Here is a 23437-nt window from a genome sequence, read left to right on the forward strand (position 1 = left end):
ATTGTCCCTGAGGCGTCTTCGAAGTGTCCGGGTGAATCCCGGAGCCCATTGCCTCGATAAGGTGGCGATTCAAACCAGTGAGCCAGGCAAGATATTCCGATCCCACGAATCCCCCGAAATCGCGACCGGTGGATTTTTGAAAGTAATGACACCGTTCCCAAGTGGAACGTCGCCTTCAGTCCCCGAACAGACCGTTCGCCCCCGACCCCTGTAGGAACGTTAACGCCACAGTAAGCTTTCCATATGTACTCATAAGTGACTATCTCAAGGAAAACGCATCGGATTTCGGAATGCAGTTTTTTTTATGAAATGATCAAATAAAATTGCGAGAAGAGAGTGGCGAGAGGCTGTCTCGACAACTTTCGCGCGAATAATGTAATCATCATATTTATAAATGTATTATATATACAACAAACGATACGTGCTTCGTCTGAACCGGACTCGTTTGCTTCTTTTGGTGAAGCGCTCTATAACATAATCATGTGTTCCTACCTTGGGCCTATAACCTTTAGCTACCTCTGAATAACTCGGATCCAGACAACGTATCACAGTGGGAATCAAGGAACATTCAACCTAGCTGATAGTTGTTCAATTTTACATTTCATCTGATCATTATATCCGACCAGTTTCTGAATATGATGAAGGTGTATTTTAGCTTGCTGCTGCAGGTGGGATCGGACTAGTTTATCCTTACTTGTTATGCTTCTTCGAAAACAAGAGGCTTGTCGTTTCCACGCTATGATATGATGATGACTGGTTCATATACAAGAGGGAGTTGCATCACGACTCGCGGCTGTCAGGAACGAAGCTTCGATCCCGACCATGAGTCCCGGGTCTCGAAAGACGGTGCTGCTTGCTTCAGTCTCTCGACTGTTTCCGGAGGGTTCCGGACAATAGTGATATGGAGTTGATGCTCACGACTTGAGATGATGATTACAGTTCGACGGAAATGGAGCATTATTGGATCGATCAGCTCGTAGAGCCTACCTAACGATTTCCTTTCCGCTTATGGGAAAGATTGAGCCAGCAGTGGATGGCAGCTGGACTGATGAAATAATTTAATCGGTCCGCCATTGCACGGGGACGCTTACAAATAAAACGTGAGTAGTTCGGATCTACAATGGTTCTAAAAGATCGGATCGGGACTAGGTCCACGAGAAGAGCGAAGTGACTGAAGCCCGAACATCGAGAATGTCCACGAATCTAACTAAGAGCAAGCGCATTCCTTCACAATCATTTTTGGTATCCGACCGAAGTGCATGACGCCTTGTGAATCCTGGTACATGACGGGCAAGGCCTTGAGTTTCGTGGGTGCACAGCAAGGTCGCGGTACCGTCTTATGCCCGAGGATGCGGCTGATCTTGCTTTGAAGAGCCGCGTGCGAACTAGCGAAATGTCCGTGCTTATAAAGGCATTGGCCTCTGCAGAAGTTGGCTTGGAAAGTCTTCGGTTCGATGATCCATTCGTCCCATCCGAAGTCGGCGACAGAAACATTCAATGATCTCATACAACAAGCTTTGTCGTTTTCTCCGGAGCACATTCTGCGAGTGGCACCCAGCTTATCCGAATTCGGAGTCACCCTGTTGCCTCTCGTGGATAGTGATCTCTTCGATCTGGATAGGGAAGCAGAAACCTCTCTTGCCATGAGGTCGAACGTCGGAAGACCTCGAAGACAGCCTCGTCGACTCTGCCATACGCGGAACTCGACAGTTCCACTGGATCGTAGCCAGCCCTTCATTGACGAAGTGAGATCGATAACTTTGCGATAGCGTGTCGAGTGGCTTCGCGACGTAGTTTCGGCTGGAAAACGAGGAACAGATCATCAGTGAGGTTCAGATCGGCTCTCCACCAAGTGAGATTCACTCTGATTTCTGAGTACTCTGGCGATAATTTTTTTCCTGAGCGCTTCTTACCAGGCAGAGTGTGTAGATCTGCGACGAGGTAATCGAGTTGATCTTCTTCATCGAGCTTGTAGACTTTCACTGAGCAAGTGTGGGGCTGCAGTCTACGATTAAGTCTCAGTCTTAATCTCGCTGAGACAAGATTCTGACTGGTCGACTCCGGGATTCGGAATCGAATACGCTGGACGACGCCGTCGTTTTCTTCTGTGTATGGACCGCCTGAAAATGAATCATCCATGCATTAGATGGCTCCGCTAGATCATCCCCGAAGTCAGGAGATGGAGCTGTATGCGGGGAATTCCCCGGCTTTGGAAAACTTGCTGACAGTGAGTTGTGACAGGTAGGGTTCACGAAGAGCGAGCGCCGGGCAACTGCGCGTGCCTCGCACCTCGATATGGAACGCGTTTCTGTCATCCGAGTCTGTTGTCTTTGTCGTTGACTCATGCCTCGGTGGTACTGACCACGCGAAAGTTACGTAAGAATCTTTGCCTGAATCAATGGAAATCTCCCGGCGAGAATTCCGGTGAGGGCCGGTCACGAGAGTGAGAATGAAAGTTCGGAACCTCCACCGAGATCATCGTCGGAGGCGCGGGCTGCATGTCGCTCGTTCTGCTCAGCGCGCGAGACGACACAGTATGTCAATGCGAGTAGGTACTATGTTTGGAACCGAAGCTTCATCACCGATGAGCTCTCGACCAGCAGCTAAAGGCATTTCAGGTATCCCAGGCCTCTGAGGAAGCCTTCTAGACGACTTCGCATCTGGGGAGGGTTCACAGTGAGCGCGAGAGCGATAAGAGGAACTCGATTTCCCAGGATCAGCATTCGAGGCATGAATTCGCCAATGGAGTCAAGAGCATCATCCAGGGTAAATGAATCAAAAATAAAAAAAATAAAGGCCAAACACAGACGAGCGATGAACGCACTTGGCAACAGTAATCAGGGACGTCTAATCGCCCCCCGCTGCAAGTGAAAAGCGAAAAAACGAGACGAGCTCTTGCGAAATTTGGAACGGCCAGCGTTGAAAGGTGGAGCGTTTTTCCAATTAGCGCCACTTCGGTTCTTGTCTTTTTCAATTCTACCCTGCTGATGATCTCAATAACTTTTTCCCGCTGGCCATCGATTCTATGCTTCGGAGGGGTCGATACACTATAACCAGCCTTCGGTTTCGCGCCAGCACCGCGCAACGAGCCAACACGCCAGCGGCGAGACGCGGTGAAAGCAATACGATCTGGCGGCGCGGAACAGTTTCATAAGTTTCGAATTCCGAGCCGACGACGACTCGAACGGATTCGTTCACCATACATGGGAGCATCCGTAATTCGACTCAAGCTTCCGACCGACGAACAGCGGCGATCGGCTTGCTCCCATGCCCAGGAAAGAAGACGCATACGAATAGCCTCCCCTTGTGAAGAATCGCTTCTAGCCCGGAATATGACGGGGGTGCTAGAAAATCTCATCCTGATCGCCATTGGACCTCCACCGCAAAGATGAGCTGCTACGAGGCGAAGATTAGAATCTATCCAGACTTTCCGTTACGAATCCGCCGACATCTGTCCCAGGGGCGAGGCCGTCTAAGTTTGAAAGTGGCCTTGCAGCGGATATTCTGTAGAAGCCTTTAGGACTTTTCACGTCAGCTCGAGCTGCGCAATCGTGAGCGGTTCATTCAACTTTTCCACGATTCCCTACACGATTCGAAACACTTTCAGAGCGCGTCTCCATCATCACGGTCCCGCGGAGGGCACAGTGATATCGACGGTGGATCATCTTCTAATCGGTGTCGTTTCGTCTCTGCAATCGCTCATCCGAGGGACGAGCTTCCGCTGCAGTCGCCGGGATTCACGCGGAGAGGAATCCCCGGGGTGAGCTCGAAATCGAGAGCCTAGAATCCCTATTCGTCGCTCGATCGCCTACTTCATCCATTTTGAACGGGGGAAAAAGAGAAACAACACTCATCTAATCCTTTGAATTGCTCCGTTTTCGCAGTTACGTAATCAGTTGACGACGGAATTCGTGTTCGTTCACACGTGCTGGTATGATTGATCGAGTCAAAACCTCATCAAAGGGGCGTCCCGGAAACCAAATTTCACTTCCGTCAGAATTTACTCGCGCTCTCATCCGGCGCTTTGGCCCTCGGAGATACCCCTGATTGACGCTCCGATGACAGATTCCTGACGCGGGCCAATCGCGAGGCTGGCCGGAAAAGACGGTTGACCCATATTGATCAACAACGTGACTCTCGGTGTGGGAGGTACCGCTTGCGGACCCGCCGGAACTCCCCAGGTATCTATCGGCCTATCGAAGTCCGTATGCGCTTCATAGTAGTAAGATTCTATTCTGGGAGTGAAGTCAAGACCTCAATCCGCCATTGCTATTCAGAACGCGGACCGCGTCGACCCTCTGGAAGTCGAGTCGAGTTGGAATCTGTAGGCGATTCGCTTCGACTCGGTAATCAACAAGTGGCCGAGTGCTTCGCCGGGATCGTCCTGATCGTGGATTCAGGCCGAGCGGATCTAAAAAAAGCTCGAACGGCGATCAACGTGACCGAAGCTCACAGGATGTGGAATGCGGGTCAAGGGAGCATCATCCGAGTTCATTCTCTCGCTGGAGCTCCGGTAGAAGCTTCGTTCGTACAGAAGACACGCACCCTGTCGATGCTCACTATGCTTATTTCCGAGAACGGTTCTCGTCGAACTTCCTCTCCCATTCTGGAAGTCTGGCGAATCTCGGCGGGCTATCGGAAGACCGCCCTCCGAGTCATCGAGCGACCACCCATCCCTGCGCTGAGGCCGGGTTCGAGTTTCCGAAACGTGAATACCGGCGCGCTGACTTGTCCCCTGATCGTAAGTAGACAAAGTTCATCCCAGGATGTTCCGCACCCGAGAGCGCAACAAAAGATCCACACATTTAACTTGGGGTCCACGGTGTCGGATGACGAACTAGATTCGGCCGGAAGCAAATCGTTCCGTTACCTGCCTGCGCGTAAAGGCATCGTATAAACAAAGACAGGGAAGAATCCCATGAACTCGAAATATGTGTAACCGATGAGATTCGGGCAGAAACACATCATCACTACCAAGTAAACAGATCGGACCGTTTCGGGCCAACTAAATTTAGAGAGACTGAAGTCGAATCGCAAGCAATTAGGTATACAAAACCGAGCGTGATGTCGTGGTCGTTGTGATATTTAGTCGTTAACGCCGCGTTCGGAGTTACAGCCTAGCGTCTGACGTCATCGAGGCGATCTTGGCCCCGCAACGACATTCACCAGCTTCACTCCGATCCCACCATGAGTTCACCGGATATTCATTCGAAGATTCCGACCACCAGCTCGGACACTCACTTATTAATGTGAGTGCAATCGACTCCGAGGATTGGGAGATTCCACGAGTTGATCGTTGATCCAAGAAAAGCAATTCATGCTTCAAAGGAAGCAGTCCGTCGATCGTGGTTCGGACGAGCTGGTTCCGTGTGATTCCGCTCGCTGAGATCTGTCCGCGATCATCCGCTGAGGTGAGGTCCCATGATGATTTCCAGCGGGACTTTCCCTCGGCTGGTTGCCATCTGTACGGCACGATGGCGGCGTCGGCGGCTGGAGCAGCCAGATATCGGGACGCGACCGGTGACGTCAACGCCGAGGAGCCTGGCTTGAATTTCTCAGATGATTTCACGTAGCGCATCACGAATTCTTTATTGCATATATCGCATACTACTCGATAGCTCCAGCTTCCCAATCTTGTTGTAAATTCCTCTGCTCGAGCATCATCATCTGATGCAGCAGCAGCAGCCGCGATGTCGCTCGCTCGGTTGTCATGCGTCGTCGTCCTTCTGTAGTTTTTTCTCTCTTTCACCACCCTGAACAGCAAGTCCATACGCTCCTTCTGGCCATCGACACAACGGCAGATTCCTCTGCTGCGTTTCCACCTTTCTAATCCCGCTGGCGCCAGTGAAGAATTCGAATTTATGTTCCTCGAATCGGTGCTTCGATGACGCCGTCGTTGCTTGTCCTGACACTATGATCAAGAAAAAAATTGACCGACCTCCAGCATTCCACGAGCTCCTCTGTTTCGTCTGTCGAGACCTGCGAGTTCGAACCCTGCGCCCTGACCATCGAGTACTTGTTCGCCCTCATGCGTAACGACAATGCTACCTGCCTCATCCCCGAGGGACAGCGGTGGAGGCGGGTGAATTCCGATCCGAGGATCGGACAGACGCGTCGTCGTCTCGCACGGCTCGTTATCTCCATCATCAAATCAGAATACGTTTCAATAATGAGGCACAGTATTTTTCTTGGAACATTGTTCCACTTGTTGTTGTTGATGTCGAGTTTTTCTGCCGCCGTCACGCTTTCGATGATGTTGCTCTCTCCGATTGATCCTCCAATCGAAGCCTAGCCTTGAGTGGAGGACGCTTTGCCGAGGCGCTAATCGCCCGAAGGCAAGAGCTTCGAGGTTGCAGGATTGAGCCACGTATTAGGATTCTCGGCTCGCTGGAGATCGGAGGCAGTTTAGAGGAGGAATACGAGGGAAAGCTCTTGTTTTCTGGTGAAACGTGGAGCGATCAGAAAAATGTCAACCGTTCGCAACCGTTATGCCCGACAATGATTCGGAATGTAAGCCAAGGCCAGGCCTGACCGAGAAAAACAGAAAACATCCACCGACCATACCGTGCGGAATCCAGGAGCAGGGGCGCCAAGTTACGACATCGACCGTAGTAACGAGAAGGGGCAGGCCAAATTATGATGAAAGGAAACATTGCCACCAGCCCAACCAAGGTGATGTTTCGTTCCATCTCGAAAGGCTTCACAGAAACGTTCCAGCATAGCATCGTGTCGTTTCACGAAGAGCCCACGACATTTTGTCTGAACTTGACAAAGTCTGATGAACCAAAGATTTAGCCTTAAGAAACGCCCACGCTAATGCACGCATGAAAGCTCAAAGAGCTCTTAGTTAGCGTGGTCGCGAGACATTGTACGCCATGAGCTCATCTGAGGGAACGGGAAAAGGGGAATGCGGATTGTCTGGGAACAAATAATGAAAGCCTCCGCAGAATGCGACCTAAGGCGTGTTTTCCTTTCCCACTTTTTCGCAGAGAAAACGCAGGAGCAAGAGAGTGCTTTGAAGTTATCCTGGATAGTCTAAGATGGTGCCGTTTCCTCGGAGGGTCTTGACTCGTTTGAACCCACCGTCACATGAATAAGTTTTGAGACCTTTAGAGGCCGGCAGCGATCGAGTTCCACACATTGAATAATTCTGTACTCTCTTTTCCTGTCTTCCGCCCACCAGCCGAATGCCTCTTCCGCGACCCCTTGAAGCTCCATTACCACGCTCGAAACGCCAGCATGGTGGCCGGAGTTGAATATTCGGATTTCCGGCCGCACGGAATACGAAATCTCATTGCAAATTTTTGCCTCCGAATTTTCTCCTCTAAGAAAGTCGATCCGGACACCGAGAAGAAGCATTTTTTGTGACGGCTTGACGGAGCTTGGAGCACTCGTTCCGTCGTGGTCGACGGAAGCGTGCCCGCACGGAATGTAATTCGGTAGATAGATCGGAAGAAAACACATTCCAGCGGCGGCAGCTGCCGATTCTGCCATAGATAAATTGAAATGAGCCTGATTACGGTCGACCTCATGTGCGCCTTCTACTTCATGAAGTGGAAACTGGTGGGACAGCATTCTCTGTCATCGATTCGCATGGAGACTCGAACTATGTTCCTCTGTCTGGAATTTGAGCCGGAAACGCGAGATCCGGGACGACTCTCCCATCTTGAGGACCTCTCATGCCCTCCATCCGCCACTGAGAAGGGAACTCTTCAGCGTCAGATCATCGTCCCGACTCGGATCATGATCGGTGTTCCCAGCGCAGGAAATACCCCCTAACTGCGGAAGTTGCTCCCTCCCACCGATCCCTCCAAAACGTTGTTGGAAAGGCCGCAACCGAACACGTATGATCCCCCTCCCTATCAATCACCTCGGTGGTCAGGACGTCGCGTCACTTACTCGCTCAGCGAGTCATATTGAGCAAGCTCTGGGGAAGGCCGTGAGGCAATTAAAGGGAAATCTCTGTCTGAGCTTCCCTTACTGGAGGTCCGCGGCTTCCAGATGCCATTGGTGACATCATGTTTGTTTACCTCGCTCACTCGAAGTAAGCTGGTTGACTGACGGACTGACTGAGTGACTGGCTCGCTAGTCATCTCGCATTCTACAAGGGCCACACTGGCAACACGAGCGGGTGTTAGGTAGTGTACCGACTGGCCAGCGGGCGGGCGAACGAGTAAGCGCCGGACGCGGTCCTGTCGACGAAAACGATGATGATCTGGATGCCGCCGAGTAGCATAGGTCTGCTGACGCTATTTTTGGCCGATGTCTAGCTATTTTGAGCCGGTGAGAGACGAGTAATGTCATAAGAAAGAACGCATGTAATCTATAACCGTCGTTGATTGGATAAATTCTTCCCGCCATCTTGAGCGTCTGTCCTCCGCCCATAGAGGATGAAGCCTTCACCGGACTGCGACCAGAGGGCGAGACTGATGAGCAAAAACGACGGAAAGTGCGTGAGCCCGCGGTAGATAAGGTTACGGCAGGGGGATTGATGCGGGTTGACGACCGCCTTTGAGGCTCACCTACCGAGCGCTCCCTATGGCTACCAAAGTGATGAACCGATCGCGCCGGCTTAGCTAATTCATTTTTAATCTCTTCCGGATAAGAATCCTTGCGATTGCCGGGCGCTTCTGCACTCAACGGTCACGCACCATTGCCGTTCAAGCTGTTCCGGTGATCATAGCGCCCCAGGCCAGCGTTTCCGTACCTGTCCGACCCCGATGTTTCCCGCGGAGCAAGCGACCGGGGGCTTAACACATCCGCTTTAGAGGGAGACTGGGGAACAACGAAAACCGCGAATCCAACGTTGGAAAGACTCATCCAGCCTGATTGTTCAGTAGGTGCGTGCTGGAGATGTATTCGCTTATTTACACCTGGGTTAGGCGTTGAGGCGGTTCCACGACGGTAAGCACGTCGTCATTTTCCGTCATTCCGAGGAGGAGCTGGGATACCTGTCGGGCTGAAAGGCTGAGAAGCGCGAGATATAAGCCACCTCAATCAATCTTATCAGAAGGTGCCCTGCCGACATGCATCGATGCAAGTCACTCGGTCGAACCCCTCTCCTCGAGACCATGACGTCGACGCCGACGGTCAACATCCATTCATCGAAATGCGCTAAGCGGCTCACGAGTATCTCCTTTTCGGAGGACTTATCGATTGGAAGGACTTTTTCGCGAACACGTTTTCACACCTTTTGTGTGTGATCTTATCAGACTGCTCGCCGGACTGAGGCAACTATTGCTATTGTCGGAATGTCGATGATCGAATCTCGGCTATCTTTCTGAAGCTGCACTCTCACTCGACACGCTCGATATACCGCCAGGTGGCCGAAATTATGAATGCTTCAAAACCACGCACATCAGGGTACTCGCCACCACGAGCTAGTGTCCGTTGTATAGTTAGCCTCTCAACCGCGCGATTCTCGATCAAGGCGACTCCTAGGAGTTAGGAAGCTATCGTCCTCCTCATCAATTCGTCAGCAACCGCCCGAGCAGATCGCCGCCTCCGATGACCCGCGCGGACGCTTGTGTATAATTTTTTCCAGCGCCGAGTTTTTTTTCTGCGGGAAGAGTGCGTGTTTAGTTCTACCGAACGTAAACTGAACCGACAGTCTATTTTCCGCGAGAAGAGTTTTTCCGGCTCCACTGATTCGAGCCAGAGTTCTGGTCGGGCAACATCAACAGCTAGGACTACCGACTGGCCGCGGGAGACTCTGCGGTCGATCAAATATCGGTCGATCGAGTTCCCTGCTGAAGGCACATTGTTATCGAGACGGAGAATATATCATCGGGTTTCGTGAAGGAGCCGTTTCGCAGCATTCCGGTGCCGACTTCCCGAGGCAGCCCCAAACGCCACATTCAGCATTCCGCTCGCCGGGAGACTATACACCGGGGGTTAGCGCGGCATGCCGTGACCCGAGCCGACCGTTGTTCCGATTCTCCGAGAGATGTTTTCTCAAGAAACGATTCTCGGGCGAAATGGGCGAGGAGAGCTCAGGATCCGAGAGTCTCGTCTACGAACCGTCTCCTGATAGCCAGAATTCCAGGCCAGGTGATGACCATCTTCGCGGGAGACATCTTGGCCAGTTGCCGGACGACGGCCAGTCCGTTGTCGTGCACCGCTTCTCATCTGGGTTTCATAAATATCATCAAACAGGGTCCGTCATGTGAAGTTCATATTCGTACGCTTCTGGCATACCAGAGAAATAGCGGAGTGGCACTTCTCAACGGCAGACTAACGCGCGACCACTTGGGAGGCCGAGTACAGGCAACGGCGGCGGCAGCGGGCGCCGCGACACCGGGATGTCTGCGGTGTCAGCGCTAGGACCCGAAACAATTCGAAGCAATCAAGAGACAGCACGCCTCAGGGATACTGTTCGTAGTTTCAATTCTGCGAGAGCTCATCCAGCGGTCGCCGCCGCCGCCGCCATCCGCCACCACCGGTTTCCAAAGCCCATTCAATTCTTGACCGAGACTGCTTCGTAATCGCGACCGAGCACGCCGGTCAGGATGCCGGTCAGTCGTCAGACAAACCGCCGACCAGGTGGTCTGGCGGAAGTGTCCAAGACTGACGAGCCACCCTTAAGAATTTATTGCTTCAGAGAAGCCACATACAAAGATTCCATCTCTGATCGGGCGCACCTCTGTCATTCACTCAGCTCAGTGCTAAAGGGCTCGGGGTTCGATGAAGTCGACTGCTCCATCCGGTAATTTTCTGCGGTGGCGTTTGCCTGTGAGTGAGGATCACGCGTGCGAGGGGAACCGATGATCCCCCGATCGAAACGTGCGCGAGGAAAAACGAGAAGGAGCGGAAGTCCTTATCGTATCGATCGGATTCTAGCTGAGGCCAGTGCTAATAGCCGTCTAGGGGTCATAGAGAAATGCTTTGCATTCCTTGAGCGTAATGGTCGAGTGCGCCCTGCAGTCAAGTCGAGACAGATTGGAAAACATTACGTGAACAGTCAACGTCCAGGCGTTTATATATCTTTCCTGATTGCTCACCGGCTCCCCTTTCGCGTGTTCGGGACCGCGGGAGGGTGATTCGAGCGATGGAAATGTTCGCGAATGGACTCAAGTAGACGATTCGGCCGCCGGAAATCATTGTGACGAGTCATGGTGCAGATAAGCGCACATCAATAATGATGTGTCAACTTCGCATACAGTGGTCAAAAGACGCGATCGAGTTGGCAAGTCGTCAGCTTTCCCCGTTGGCGATTCGCATTGTCCGTGGATCGCTCCGACGTATAAAGCTCAGTGGGTCAGCGGTGTCGCTTCCAATCTGGGTTACCGACCAATAATCATGCTTTGGAGTAAGCTCGTCCGAGCGATGCCGAATGAATATGTTCCTCAGACTCCCGTATGATTACGAGCAAACGATCAGTCTCGATTCCTGACAACTCGGTTATGCAAGCGTCGAAATACGAGCCATCTGCATACGGTGGCCGCATTCGGCTAAATTGGGTGCTTCATTGGATCTCCCGTTCTTTGTTTTCTTTCTAGGGTGAGTCAAAGCGAAGCCTCCTCCTCGCGGAAGGCAGATCCATGGTGTCGCATGCTTCCGCGTTGTCAATCTGCCATCGTCGAATAACAACGAGAGCTCGGATTTGCTCTCGAGCAGCTCGCTAAAGAGCTTAGAGCGGTGTCATAGGAGCATCCTCCTGGTTCCGGGAACTCCCCCCGGAATTTCCCCCGAGCCTGAAAGCTGGTCGCTGACCATCTTAGAGCCGGAAGCTTCCCATCGGTTCGCCTTCAGGAGCTCATCTCGAGAAACGAAGGGAGATTAGGTAAAAGGAGGACCCTGTCTTCCAACCGAGTCGCTAACTTGACCTCGGATTCCCGGAAAGATCTCCAATCGATTCCCACGACGAATGGGAATTATTCCTCCCATCGCACCTGTTTCCGGAATCCGGGACGAGAAGGTTGACTCGCGACGGAATGGATTCGCTGGGCCGTCGATCGGCACGCGGACATGAAAAAGCACTGTCTGGTCGACTTTACTGGAATTCCGAGTCTCCAGGTGGCTCCGCTCACGTGACGCTCTGAGAACGTTTCTGAGAATTTCGTCCGATGTCGAAGATGGAAGTGATCGCTCATAGCGGATAGATGCGCAACGAGGAACGGTTGAACTCCCTTGTGAGAGCTTGGCAACACAGCCCATTGCCTCACGGTACGCCTAAGAAATTCGCTGGAAATCTACAACGAATTCCTCCGTGCGCCGGAATCGCTCTCGGCGATCCGGAGCTAGACTGGCCGAGCGGGCAGGACGCATCGTCAGGGCGACGTGCTTCCGAGAGCGGCAGATTATCGACCGAAGGCTTCGTGGAAACCTCGGATTCGGCGATACGACCGCAGCCTAGTACGGGGTTGTAAACACGCTCGGAGCACCTCGTATGCTCATTCTGTCCCGAAAACTGCGATGAGTGGAGCGTTCCGGCGCCTGAGCTCTCAATCGGAAGCAAGGGAGTTTCGGGAAAGAATTCTCGGGAAAATGCCACAGCCTCTGACGCTTGACGGAGACTGACATCGGTCGATTGATTCGCCCGGCGATTTTACGCGGCAGCTACCACTGAATGCTCAGTTCACGAGCCGGATGCAGCCGGTCGTACTGCGCTCCATACAAACATATTCCGGTCGACAGCCCCAGAGGGATGAGACTCGCGTGCGTGTTAGCGTCTACCTGTTCGTCTACAAGACAAGCTACCTCCGATCAGGTGTGGGCTTCTTCGGCAATTAACATCGAGCTCATAAGCCACGGCTCCTTGATTGCTTGAAGTCAGTTTTTCGCTCGCTCGCTCGTTCGTTTTTTTTTGTTTGTGCTCTTCGTCGCTCTACTTGTCGTTGTGGTTGAAGAGAAAAACTGGATTTCGTTCTCGGAGCGGAACTCCTTAAAGGACGCCTTTGTTTGTTTGCTTCGAGGGGCCCATGTGCACGATAGAAAAACCCGAGGGACAGAAACGCATTTATTCACTCACTCTGACCGAGTCAGTTATACACTCGTGTTACTCAATGAGTACCCACACACCCTGTGCTCGACAGATCAGAGTGCTTCTCACAGATTTCATCAGAAGCTTTCCGACTCGCTGGGATGCGACCGGCCAAGTGAGCAGCCGATCCCACCCGCCTCGATTCCCCCTCCTTTAATGACGACGACTGACAGAAACCATGAAGGCCATTTTCCTCGAGACCAAAGAGCGGGCCCGTGAGAGAGAAGAGCAATCGACCTGAGTTCCATGGAGGGTCTGCCGAGCTCTCCATTCCGCACTCGCGAGATCTTCCGCATCAGCGAACTCTGAATGGAGAAACAAATGGTCTTCGGACGCAGACCCTTTGACGTGTTCCGTGACTCTCCAGAAAATCCGTCATCCGGGAGCGAGAGTCGACAAGCTGAGATCAGGAGATTCCCACCGCTTGTTCGGCTTGCCATCGGAAGGCGGTAATCGACACCCATTGACAGGCACCCATATCTGCTACGAGCGTCAGTTTTCTCTCGTGGTCTGCCTGCACAGACACCAGAAATGTGATGAGAGGTGACGGTGTCGAACATGAATGGGAATCTAGAAAAGAGTGGACGAACCGATAGGTCCGCCTCCTCGCTGCCCGTGACAAGGGTTTGCGAGTCGCGCGCGCGCGTTTAAACTCTGTGTCATCATTTGCAGCTGCAGACCAGCGACACTGCGGCGCCGATTTCCCCACCCAAAAAAAATGAAGAAATAGGCCGGACACGAGCGACCTCGAAGGCCATCTCTCTCAGCATTCCGCCGGGCTTCTCGCATCGAGTGATTAGTTCGGACCTTGCCCTCGGGAGTCTACGAATGTCTGCGATCTTTTCATGAGAGTAGAAACACCTCTCCGAGCTCCTGGATCTCGTAATCGGGCACTCTCACTGGGTCTCGAAATCGCCGGTCAGCATTCATTTTCCGATCTCCTCCCCGCTGTGTTTACTCGGTTTACTTTCGCAGTGATGATCCACGGGGAATTCCCATCGATATGTAAGCGTGCCGGGTGACATAAAAATTTCTCGACGTGGGAATCCCGTCTCGAAAGGAGGAAAAGGACATATTTTACGAAAGCCAATTTCTGAGAATAATATTGAGGAATAAATATTTTGCGAATTCCGCCAATTCCGCCAGACCCGACCGTAACTGATCGATTTTCTTTCGACCGAAGAAGACGATGTGATGTTCCAACGGCTGCTCCTCCGGAACTCCCTCCGACGCGACGCTCTGACACGCTTTCTGTGCATCGTGCCCTACCTACATGAATTACATAAATCTAGAATTTCGCTGGAGCATTGGAGAATCGCTCAAAAGTATGCAGCGAAGTTCCGCCCGCGGAACCTAAGGGAAATTGATGGCGGAGCGAGACTCCGGAAAAAACGAAACTCACCGCTCGAGCGTATTGTGTACAGTCTCTGGAGACCGGAAGAGCTCTGAAGATCTTCGGCATCATCTAAGAGATCATCTTCTTCGAGCCGTCTGCGGTACTCTTCGTATACTCGTTCGTACTCGTGGTTCCGAACTACGGCCGCTCGACGTACTCGCGGCGGTTCACGGAGTCCGAGGCCACGGAGCATCTGCGTCTTGACATAGTCCAAGAGAATTGCGTCCGAGATTTCGTACGCTCTCTGAGGCTCCCAATTTTTTGCATGATTTTCGTTAGTAGCGTTTTGCTCGGCCGCTGCTCCGACAGCGAAGAGCAGCGCGAACGCCAATCCGATTCGAGGTCGAGGAAAACACATCACTTTATCACTTGGCTCTTGTAGGCGCCAGGTGAAGCGGACATCACTTTCTCAAATCGTCACCGGAGAAACTTAGTTCGGGACGCGCACCAGTTGCCGGAAGGAGACTCGAGATTACAGTCAGGGTCCGGAGGAGTGCACGTTCAGACTCTTCGCTCCGCCTTCAGGAGTTCACAGATAGTTCCGCATATATCTGCCGGGAGCGTCGACCCAGAAGGACCGCAGGAACACCTGATCGACTGCGGTGCGCACAAAAACTCGCTTAACGTAGATCCTTCGTATTCAGCTGAGTGCCGACTAACACACTGACGCCTAACGCACGTGCTTTTGTGCCATGAGAGGGTTGCGGAGAGGGTAGTCCCAAGTGACGTATGAGAAAGAGGCCGGTGGAGGAAGGGCTCTGATTCGTGGAATTGTGGAACACGCGAATGAAGTATGAAGACTCCAAACATGACAAGCTGCCCCCGAAGACCTCCGACCTTTTCTCTGGAAATACTCGGTCGGGTTCGTACACCAGCTGAAGTTTCTTTCGGAAGCATCGGAACGGTCCCCAAAGTAACTTTCCACCGAGCTCTCTGAGGAAGCCGAGCAAGGGAGAGAGTCAAGACGGGCATTCCATGCGACGGTTTCACCATGATGGTCGGTGTCGTTCACTGCGTAGTAAGAGAAGTATGTAACTTCAACGTCTTCGATTTCTCAACAATTCATGTGTCCTAGGAATATTCTACTCGATTAGGAATCGTAATGATTAATGATCACCTGAGCTTATTTTGGAGGCGGTCGATCTTTCCGTTTCTGATGATTGTCGGCAGGCTCATCATTCCCTCGGAGCTAGCCGGATATTTGGTTCCTCGAAGCTAGCCGTTTCTCCTTCGCCTCTCTGGGGAGCAGCCGCCGATCTTCTCTAGAAAGGGGAAGGCATGGGATACTTCAATGTCACAAGCACAATCAAACCAAATGTCACCTCCGGTGGCCTGACCTAACTGAACCGCAGCCAGTCCCAGACTATCAGAGTTTAGCTTCGCCAAAGATAAGCTCTGACTAAGATCAGTCGGATAAGGTATGTCGACAGATGAGCGTCTATGAACGAAATCTCAGGTATTGCCGCCACGGTAGGAACCGAACGGTATCCAACCGGCACCTATACGGGATGATCAGGGGCTCTCCGTTTCAATTGGGATCCTGATTCCACCATGAGGTATCCACACTCCGACCTATTGGACGAAGAAGCTCCAAGCCTAATCACACATACTCTCCATAGTTTCTCCAAGAGTTCCATTCCACGGAGAAGATTTTACACGCCGGACTTCGTACTGAGAATAGATGATGGGAGACAGTTTAATGGTAGCTCGAAAGAGGATTCATAATAATTCGAATCGCTTAACGGACCTTGCATGTCTATCGGATTCGCGAGATCGGAGATCGACGACCACATCGACAAGGAGGAGTTTCCCTCGTCGTCGTTAGATGTGGGAAACGCGATATGGTAAAAAAAGGATACTGCAATCAGATCTTTCCTCATTCGAACGTCGGATGACCAGAACGTCCAGAGCTCAGGAACTCTAATGATTGTTGAAATACAGCCTAGTCTCGACTTCCGAACCTGGTCCGACGCAGATGACCCATCGTAAGAAGTTCGTGAGTGGGAAAATACTTCATTTGACGAGCCCATGCTGATGGAAGCGCCGGTTTCTAACCGGATGACTCTCAAATGGTACGAACTGAGTCCCCAATACACCATCGGAGCGCTCATGAGTCGAATCTACGTTCGTACCTCAAATCAGTCCCATGCGGGAGGAGAAGTTCGTGGACCGAATCGTTTGAGAGTCGGAGCGTTCGCGAGTGGAGATTTCACGGGTGCGGAATCCCCTATATCTTGGGCTGGATACTCCTCGCGGAAACCGTGAATTCCGTCGCCCCCTGGCGATTTCCGCGAGTTCGGTCGTTTTCGAAGACCAAAATATCTTCATGTACAGTGAACTCCGCTCAGAGGGAACAATTCGGGACCATGTCGATCCGAGTGGGCGGTAGATCCGATGATCCGGTGCCGAAATCAATGGAGCCCAGTTCATTGGGACTCTCCGGAAGCGAACCAAACGAGCAGAGAACCCTATGCCCCATTAAACACTGTTTTATCAAGCGGAGTTCACTGTATTCCGACCCTATCCAATCTTACCCATAAGAATTCGCTTGTTCAGGAGCTCCTCTTCGGCTTGACTCAACAGAGGCGCGCCACCACGTGGAACTCCCCCCCCCCCTCCTGTCTGAGAATGATATGTACCCCTGCCTAGCATGAGGATCAGTCGGAGATCTCACTTGATCATGTTCCAGAAATGACTACTGTCATAGACGTCAGAGCGGGTCGTTCTGTCGGAGATTCTTCTATCGGATGACAACATCAGTCATCGATTCCTATGGGCTTCCGAGCCGCCTATTTAGTGATTCCGTGAACGGATATTTTCACTGCTCTCCTCCATTGGCGTCACCTCATTGTGTCAACTCTCTTGCTTGCCTACCGCGTGAGTGAAGCATGGAATCTCACGAAGCGGATTATTCGTTGACTACTAGTTCTCGTGAACTCTGCCACCGTGACTCGTTCGTCGTGACGCACCCGCGGCTCGCATCGCGCGGTGACGGAGACAACAACTTTATTCATGACTTTGCAGACATAGCAGAGTTATTTGACACAGATTCGACGCTTGTTGAAGCCTCTTGACATTTTCATCTCTCGAAGAGTTGCCTGAGAATCTATCTATTCCCTATAAGAAGAACTGATCCGGAAAAATACATAATACATGTATATTTGTAAAATATCATCGATATTTAAAATGTTTTTCATGATATACAAGTCGGTAATCTTACCCGGTGAGAATCCTGAAGAAAGTTCGGCGAGCTTGTTGTTGTCTGCCCATTGTCAATGTCCTCGAACTTGCTCGTTCAATTACGTTTTAATTTTGATTTCCAAGTCGGAACGTATCAGATGGGTTGGAGTTTATTTATGGACGACCATGTAAGAAATCGGACGACCATCGACTAACTTCCGCCAGGAGCACCCACATCCTCCATATAGTATCCCGGCGATCGTGCCGAATACGAGGAAAACGTCCGGAATTTTCCAATGGCATAAGATCAGAACTCAGTGAGAAGAGTCTAACCCTGAACCGGGGGATCGAGGTCAATTTCGCTTGATTTGATCTAAGAGAGAAGCCGATAGCGATCGAAGATTTTATACAATCGCTCCAGCGATATGTAAAACACAGTTACACCGACGACCAGACGATTGGCACAAAGGAACGGAACAACTGTTATGTGTTATCCCCGGGGAACACGCTTCGGCAGAAACGGGACGATCGCGCGAACCCTTACTCAGTCAGACGGGGAAATAAACCGGGTCGGAGGGGAAGCAGGTGACACACAGAGACTCGCGACTCGGGCGCTCGCTCGCTTGCTTCATACGCGAGAGGATATCGCTCGGCATGACTCACCGTTTTCGGCGCAGGCGGGCACGTAGCATGATTACGGGACATCATGCAAGGGAATTCCCCATGCAGATCCGGAGCGGGGGCCGCAGCCCCTCTAGTCGAAATGTTCAATCCATTAAGCGCCCTCAACTCGTGCCAGCCGTGCGATTCAAGGACGTTCTCGAAGCGGCGGAGCGAATTCCAGGAATAGGGTATCAACGATCGGAAACTGTCATCAATATCTTGAACAAGCCGGCGGTCGATCTCGTTGAAGCCCGCGGAGACCGTATAATCTATTCGCGGCTTGAAGCTGCGCGGGGGAAAGAAGCGCCGCTCCCATTGTTCTTTATGAAGGACTCGCTTGTTTTTCCCCGAGTCTCTAATTCCTGGGCCAAATTTACACGCGGAGTCCATTGAGGCGACATGATCCCAATGAGCCCTACCCATTGCGTGGTAGACCCCTTCTTCCGTGATTAATTCCCGGAATCATTTATAAATAAATCATGGTCATGAGTCACCGCGGGCTTGACCTGCTGAACAGTTCCGAGAAGCTGGAGCGACCACGGTTATCAACGGAGAATCATCCCGAGCCGTTTTATGAGTTCTGTCGAGAGCAGTCTGAAACTGTCTCAGACTGCGTGGACGGCGATGCGTCCCGAGCACAGAGAGCTCGCCTGAAGGCCATTAACCCGTGATGTCATTGAGCGTAGAGCCTTTCCGAAAAATTCACTCATACGGCACGTGAACGAGCTTACGGGGACGTACGTGCGCGGCTTTCCCGGAAATATGATCGCCCATGTCACTTAATGAGAAAAGACATCGTCTTGATAGTCCGTCGGATTGCAGGACTCTGGGCCAACTTCGTATATGGGGATTCCGATTGGTATGAGAGGAATCCCTCGCAAGCAGCGGCGAAGAGAAGTATCTGGCGAGGGCGACGTGCCGCTGCTGTCGGTTAGGCCGTTTGGGTTTATCGGCGTCCTTCCTCCTGTAACGCTACGCCAATAACCACCTTATGCAAGACACAGTTGCACAGATCCCGTCTCAGGTGAGGGTTTTTGCGGCACGTAAGAATATCGTTAACTACGCAAGACAGCATCACTATCGAACCCGACAATCCCACGGAAAAGGGGTATCCAGATCTAAATTTATGTGCGCGCCCTTTGATCGAGAAGACTCCCAACCTGTCCGAATCGATCCACGGAACACAAACTTTCCCGCTTGACATAGTCCCCCTTCGAACTCCACCGCTGACGTCATTCCCGGGAAGCGGGGGAGGGGGGCGATCATAGTCTCGAAATTCGAACCGCGGAGCGCCGTAGGGCTAGGTTCTGATCTCCCACCCCCTCGTCCCCTTGAGAAATTGAGATCTGGGATCAGAACGATAAAAAAATAGGTCCATACAAGCGGAAATCAGCTTTCGAGCAGTCGGAAGGAACTTCCTCGGGAACCTCCCTCCCGAATCTGAACTAGATGTATACACTTGGGATGCTCGTCGACTCTTGAATTCTCGACCCGGCTTCCGGAGAGAAAATAGCTCCCGAAGAGGATGTCTCTAGAATAGATTTGGGGACGATAAGGCCCCCGATAAGGCACCCCTACCGGGAGCCCCGCGGGGGCCCCCGAACACTGTGAAACTGGTTTTCATCTTTTCGTCGAGATCGCGCGCTGGCCATTCCGAAGGAACTTATGGGAACATGGGATAGGGAGATGACATCCCCGTTGGCTTGCTCAAAATCCGCTTTCCGTATTTCCGAGGAGCGTCTTTGGCGAAACAGACTCGTCACAGATTAATGGGTTGTAATGTCAGGATTCTGACGTTGGTCAGACGGGGCGTTCCCGGGACTTGCTCACCGCCTGCGTTTTTCAATGGATCCACATGAGACACTGTCGAGGAGACTCTCTGTTTCCGACGTCGAATGAGCAGCGAGCAGCACGGTCGAGCATGGAATATGTGAATCAGATTTTCGCCACGTCCATGAGGGGGATCAGCCTCTCGTCGGTGTCTGCGTGACGAGAAGGAGTCCTCGCGATGATTGTCAGAAGTGTCTGTTTACGGAAGCATTAACCGGTGTGGAAAAGAGGTCTCTTGCTAAAAAAGAATATATTCATGCGCGGATCATATTTTCGCGACTCAATTCCGACGGGGGACTCATCTGTGTCAACGAGGTATCATGAGGCCGAAAAAACTTTGCTACGACCGTTGGGTCGCCGACGCTCGCCGACCGATTGCTCCCGGATATTCCGACTTGGCCGAATTCCTCGTGTGTCGAACGTGAACTCGAGTCACCTTCATGGGACCGACGGTAGAGATTCGAAAACAGAGGGGAACGGACGACATCAAGGGCGGTTTGAGAGGCGCATCGTGAGCATCGCTTAGTGATCCAGAAATCTGACTCTTGGAGAAAATGCGGGGGAGGACGTGTGAGTTTAGGCGATGGCTCCAATGTTTGCTAAAATTGCAACAGATCCCGTCGATCGAGTTCCCAACTTTCTACGGAAATTCAGTTGGACTCAGATTACCGAACTATTCCTAGGAACCTCCAGCGAGTCGTTCGATGAACTTAGGCCCAGTGTCTTCGACCCGGATCCGCCTTGGGAGCGGATAGTCGAATCTGATTTTTTCTATGCGCAGAGGACCGAACGACGTCTCGATGTGTTACCAATCCGAATGCATCTCTGGGAGTTTTGGGGACCCGTGAGCTACGAAGCCCGGCGCAGCTCTTTTCTCAGATTGCGCGACTTATGCGTATTGCGTGAAGCCCCTTCCCGGTCCCCAGCCCGACAAAACTCAGGCGCAAGGGATTCCTTGTTGTTCAATTCCGCTCGGACCTTCGGTTTCGTAAGAAATTCGTCGCAGAAGGTCCGCCTGAAAAGAGCTCCTACTCATTCCTATTTCGCCATGAACCTCTCGACGGAGCTGGGTGAATGCTGAGGAATCCAGACACTTCCTTTTTTAGTAGATTTATCTTGTCTGACTAAATAAAAGGCCTTAGGTGGAAGCTTTTGTGAAAATATGAGCTCGCAATCGGGGTCAACGTCTATCAACACTGGCTCGAAGTGCGTCGCTTCTTGGTGCAATATGCAATGATCAACCCACGAACTAACCTTGAAGGTCCGGCTCCCATAAGCAAGGTTACAAAACCAGAGGACGAACCTAACTGGCGGTAACCCTGGAACCGTTCAGCGTGCATAACAAGAAAAAGGCCGACCAGCATCGTGACATCTTCCCTCACAATGGTTATTTGTTTGTGAGAATTACGTGCACGACCTCGAATCAGGAATCTGACCCGGAGCTTCACGAAACCCAGAAGACAACTCAGGGACCAGACGAGACCCGATCGTCGAGCGACGTAATGCTCATCTTTGAAGTTTGTGTTGTTTGCATATGAAGTCCAGTGACGTCCACCATGTCCAGGAGAGCTAAAACTGAAGTGGATAAAGTTGTCAGCTATTATTGAAGCCGTCGCTCGACGTCGTCGACAAGGACCCGGGGCGAGGTTCTCTTTCACACATTTTTTCGGCTGGAGCAAATGTCACCGCGCTCTCGGCATCAAATTACAGAACTCAATTGAAGGCCTCTCATCCACCTTCAAGACTAGAGTGACTTGATAAGTGGGTTAATCCACCGGAAGCTGCTCGCCCAAACAGCTTCATATTTTGGGGAGCTGGCCGATTCGGTTAGGTTTTATTTCGGACTTCACGAAAACCTCTCAGTCCAAGTCGAGGAGTCTCTCATGAGCCCGGCAAATGTATATGTTGATTACGCTTGCTCCCAACTCCCGACCGGAACCCAGTTCTGTTTGTGAAGACTGTTTGTGAAGCTTTTGTCTATGGGGAGTAAGTGCAGGCAATTTTTACTGGCCGTAAAATCTCGAGCGGATTACTGGCCGCCTCGGAATTCCCTGCGGGATTCTCCAACTCGAGCTGGTGAGCGCATGTTGAGGGGGCCTATCGGAAGTGGAGTGTCCGAGGGAAGCTGGATAGGAACGCTGTTGGGGAACCTCCGATACATCGTCGCAGTGGACTACAATCTCGAAGCGATTATCCCTCGGAGAGAAATCTTAGAAGTTCGGGAGTGTCAGCGACTTGAGAGCAGATTCCGTTGATACGAGGTTCCTTCGTGCGCTTCAGATGCATGGCGCAACAGAGGCTGATTAATTTTTAACCCGTCTTGGAGTAAGGCGCTCCTTTGCGAGACTTTCCGACACCGACCATTCCTTTCCAAATCCTGAGGGCGAGTCCTGGAAGGCTCCGATCCGTATTACGAGGAGTCTATAAAAAATTGATTGATTGTGGAATGATTGTTTGGCGTATCGTTCGCGGCTCACTCAGCAGATTTCCACGTGTCGGTAGAAGGTATGTTCTCGCATTGACGAGAGCGGTGTTCTGGGTCGGGTCGTTTCTCAATCCCATTCCACACCCCTTGCCGAAGGAGATCTCCCATTTTGAGCGACCATTCCGAGGCCTCCATCATTTCGCCTGACAAAACAATTAATCGCCCTCGACGAGACTTTAGAATTCGGGAATACAAAAAGCGCCCCCCCTAAAGAATTCTTCATCTGCGAACTCAACGAATCTGACGCATCTGATCTCGAATTATAGGCAAAAGCGCCCTTGGAGCGGTTCGGTCTCGATCTGTGGTACTTCCGAAAATCTTGAATGCTCGAAGGAAAATCCCATGGTATCGGGGATTATGGCAAACCTCCACGGCAGACTTGAAGGCGACTTTTTCCTCGACTCACGCTAAATTCAATGCAGGCGACGACATGCATGGGATTTCCCTGCATTTTGTTGACAATAGCCTCCCTAACAGAATACCCGCAATGTTCAACTTCTCGTCGAATCTGATGTCATTCGAGCTTGTGAACTGTCTACCGCTCGCATATCTCTCCATGGGATGCCTTATCTTGACATTTACCTGATACCTGCGTGTTCGATGGAGGCGGCAATACATGCCTATCATCCGGGAGCTTTAAAAAGCACCCGTCATGGATCCCAGATTGAGACGGGCTTTCCCGTTTTATAGGGACCACATCCGCATACTTTGATACGGTTCCAGGCTCAATCGGCGGACACGGGACCTCGTCGGCGGGGCAAAGAAGTCGAGGGGACGAGACTTCGGGGATGCGATAGACGCCAGACGTCCGAGAGTCGTCCCAGTCTCCACCCCGAGGTCATAAGTAGATTCCCGGGCGGAATCGTGCCGTTCCTTCCGTGTATTGGGGCGCTGAAAGGTT

At 51.8% G+C, this 23437-nt stretch overlaps 1 protein-coding gene across 1 annotated transcript; it reads right to left on the reverse strand.

Moving 5' to 3' along the window:
• Positions 1-1207: 1207 nt before the first annotated feature.
• Positions 1208-14736, reverse strand: LOC100899503 (growth/differentiation factor 8-like). Its single transcript, XM_029111215.1, has 4 exons — positions 14385-14736; positions 2342-2347; positions 1914-2120; positions 1208-1800 (listed from the first exon to the last, which is right to left on the reverse strand). The coding sequence occupies exons 1-4, from the start codon at positions 14734-14736 to the stop codon at positions 1208-1210; spliced, it is 1158 nt and encodes a 385-aa protein (XP_028967048.1).
• Positions 14737-23437: the final 8701 nt, after the last annotated feature.

The sequence above is a fragment of the Galendromus occidentalis genome, unplaced genomic scaffold (genome assembly GCF_000255335.2).
Source record: "Galendromus occidentalis unplaced genomic scaffold, Mocc_1.1 scf7180000077404, whole genome shotgun sequence".
Lineage (NCBI taxonomy): Eukaryota > Metazoa > Arthropoda > Arachnida > Mesostigmata > Phytoseiidae > Galendromus > Galendromus occidentalis.